The following is a 2,350-nucleotide window of genomic DNA, read 5'->3' as shown; positions in this document are numbered from 1 at the left end:
ATGACAATTTTACCCTTACCACCGTTAGGGTTTTATTAAATCTAACCAGTCATAGGTGGGTGTTTGGTGTTTTCATAGTTAAAGGGTGAAAATTGAGAAAACATCAAACCTTGGGTGGGAAATAGTCGTTTCGCCTACAAATAAACACGTGTTTTACATGTGTATCGTATGCATTCGTTTTATTGGTTTAAGATTAGGTCTTTTAAGTAGATTTATTTTTAGACAAATTTGTAATGCAAAAGTGGGGCTGTTCTTAGTTTATAAATTCGAGCTAGAAAGTAGCTTGCATTTACTTTGATCCAGTTTCAGTCTTAATAAAAATCGTAATGCTACTCATTCTCCATTGGGAAGAGCCTTACTTCAATTGAAATAATTGGCCAAATTTATTCAATTACTTAGAATCTGACCTTATTGTATATTGATAACTGTAGTGGCTGATCAGAACGTATAAAGAGAAGAAAAAATTATCTATCTCTTGCAGACAACTCCACCGCCGTCGATTGGACTAGCGCAGTTCAAGTTCGCGTACTCAATATAAGTTTGGGAAGAATTGCTCAAGGCAAACTTAGCAGCAACAAATCGAGCAGCGCCGCAATCAGTACTAAAGAGACTTGACGATGCAAACTCCTTTTCACCGCCCAAGACAGGCATATCCACGCCCATTTTAGCTCTGCTCAAGTAATTACTCGCGTAAGTTTGCCCTAAAATGCCATTAACATCGCCACTCAAGGCGTAAAACTTGAAGCTTAAGTCAAGATGGGCGAAGCAATTCTCCTGAGTTATGCCGTAATTATGCACTCGTGAATCTTTCTGTGTTATTGGAACCACTGTTGCTTTGATCTTGAACAGGTTTTCCACTTCGATGTCTACATTATTAGTGTTGCGAGACCTCGTGATGGTTACGCTTGGAGATTCAGAGGACTGCCACTGGTTGCCTTCGCCGTCTGGGAGGAAAATGGGTTCTCCATTGAAGGCGAGTGATAGGCGGTCATTTGAATTGTCCCAAAAGGATGCTTCCTTGGCGCCAATGAAGAGCGTGTGAGTATCAAAGAGAATTCCTAGAGATTGGACCCAAGTGAAGTCCCTCTTCATGTTCTCATTGCGGCGACCAATGAAGTGTGCATTGATGTGTAGGTTAGAATCGGAGACCAGGCAAAAGTCTCGGTCTTTTTTGCCGTGGAAGTAGAACGTGATTCCATCTCCGCCGACGAATCGAGGGTCTTGGCAAACAGCTCCTGGTCGGTTGCAATCTGCTTATACATTTGAAAATTGAATTGATCAATGAAAATGAGAGTTCGCAGCTAGCTTAAAAGACATGAATATAATTTTCAATAGAATAGCTCTACACTTTCCGAATAATATTTCAAATGGTCCATCTCAATGTGTAGTTGAGACGGTCAATAATATATCTATACAGCATAAGACATCATAAAGGTTTAACTTAAGTGGCCAAGGGAAAAGACCCTCGTGAAAGGCCAGGGTTATTTCGCATATGTCTTTTAGGAATGGGAAGAAGGAGAACTTACTGCAAACAGGGCTACATGTGACACAATCAACGTCACATTGTTCAGGGCAGGAACTAGGACAGATAAGCTCCTGGAAGTAGCAATGAGGATAGTATTTGTTCTTGCACCTAACTCTTTTTGGTGCTGAATCTGATGAAGGCCCACTGGAGGCGGGTGGCGGAGGAGAGTGCCAAGTAGGAGGAGTGGGAATGCCTGGAGGAGAAGGGGTTCGAGGACGTGGGGGTGGGGGTGGCGTTGTGCAAACGGGCTGACATGAGACACAGTCCACAACGCAAGTTCTGAGGCAAGAATCTGGGCAGTAAAGGTTTTGATGATAACAGGCAGGGTAGTTCTTATCTTGGCACTTCACTTTCTTTGGCTTTTTGGCAGTTGCCTCCGCCACCGCCACCACCACCACAAACGCCATAAGTAGGATGAGAAAAAACACACGTAATCGCGCCATATTTCTACCACTTAATCTCAGATAGCAACCAGAGATATTCAAAGTAATTGTGTAGATCTTATTTGACAAGTCCTTACTCGTTATATAGTGGTTTGATTTTTCATTGTTAAGCAATTTAGCCTGAAATCCAGCGGTTAATCCTTTGTTTCTGAATTGAGTAATTATTAAGTGTGATCTTTGCTTAACTCTGCTGCTTTAATTTTCAAGAGGACATAGAAAAGTTTTGAGTCAACTTTCAAATAAGATTAAAATAAGAGTTCGTTGTTACATAAAAATGAAGCCACAGCTTTAGTTTTGTCGCGAGCGAGGCAAAACAGGCTTTATATCGTAGGTAACCGAGTCTATTCGTGATATTATTTTATTTTTAATTTTTAATTATTAA

The 2,350-nt window shown here is 40.9% G+C and overlaps 1 protein-coding gene across 1 annotated transcript; it reads right to left on the bottom strand.

The window, feature by feature from the left end:
* Nucleotides 1–468: 468 nt before the first annotated feature.
* On the bottom strand, nucleotides 469–1,968 carry LOC123208656. The gene is made up of 2 exons (XM_044626176.1): nucleotides 1,527–1,968; nucleotides 469–1,250 (listed from the first exon to the last, which is right to left on the bottom strand). Exons 1-2 carry the CDS (start codon nucleotides 1,966–1,968, stop codon nucleotides 469–471), a joined length of 1,224 nt encoding a protein of 407 aa, XP_044482111.1.
* Between the last annotated feature and the right edge of the window lie 382 nt (nucleotides 1,969–2,350).

This window comes from Mangifera indica, chromosome 2 (genome assembly GCF_011075055.1).
Source record: "Mangifera indica cultivar Alphonso chromosome 2, CATAS_Mindica_2.1, whole genome shotgun sequence".
Taxonomy (NCBI): Eukaryota; Viridiplantae; Streptophyta; class Magnoliopsida; order Sapindales; family Anacardiaceae; genus Mangifera; species Mangifera indica.
This window is presented reverse-complemented; position numbering and strand designations above follow the sequence as displayed.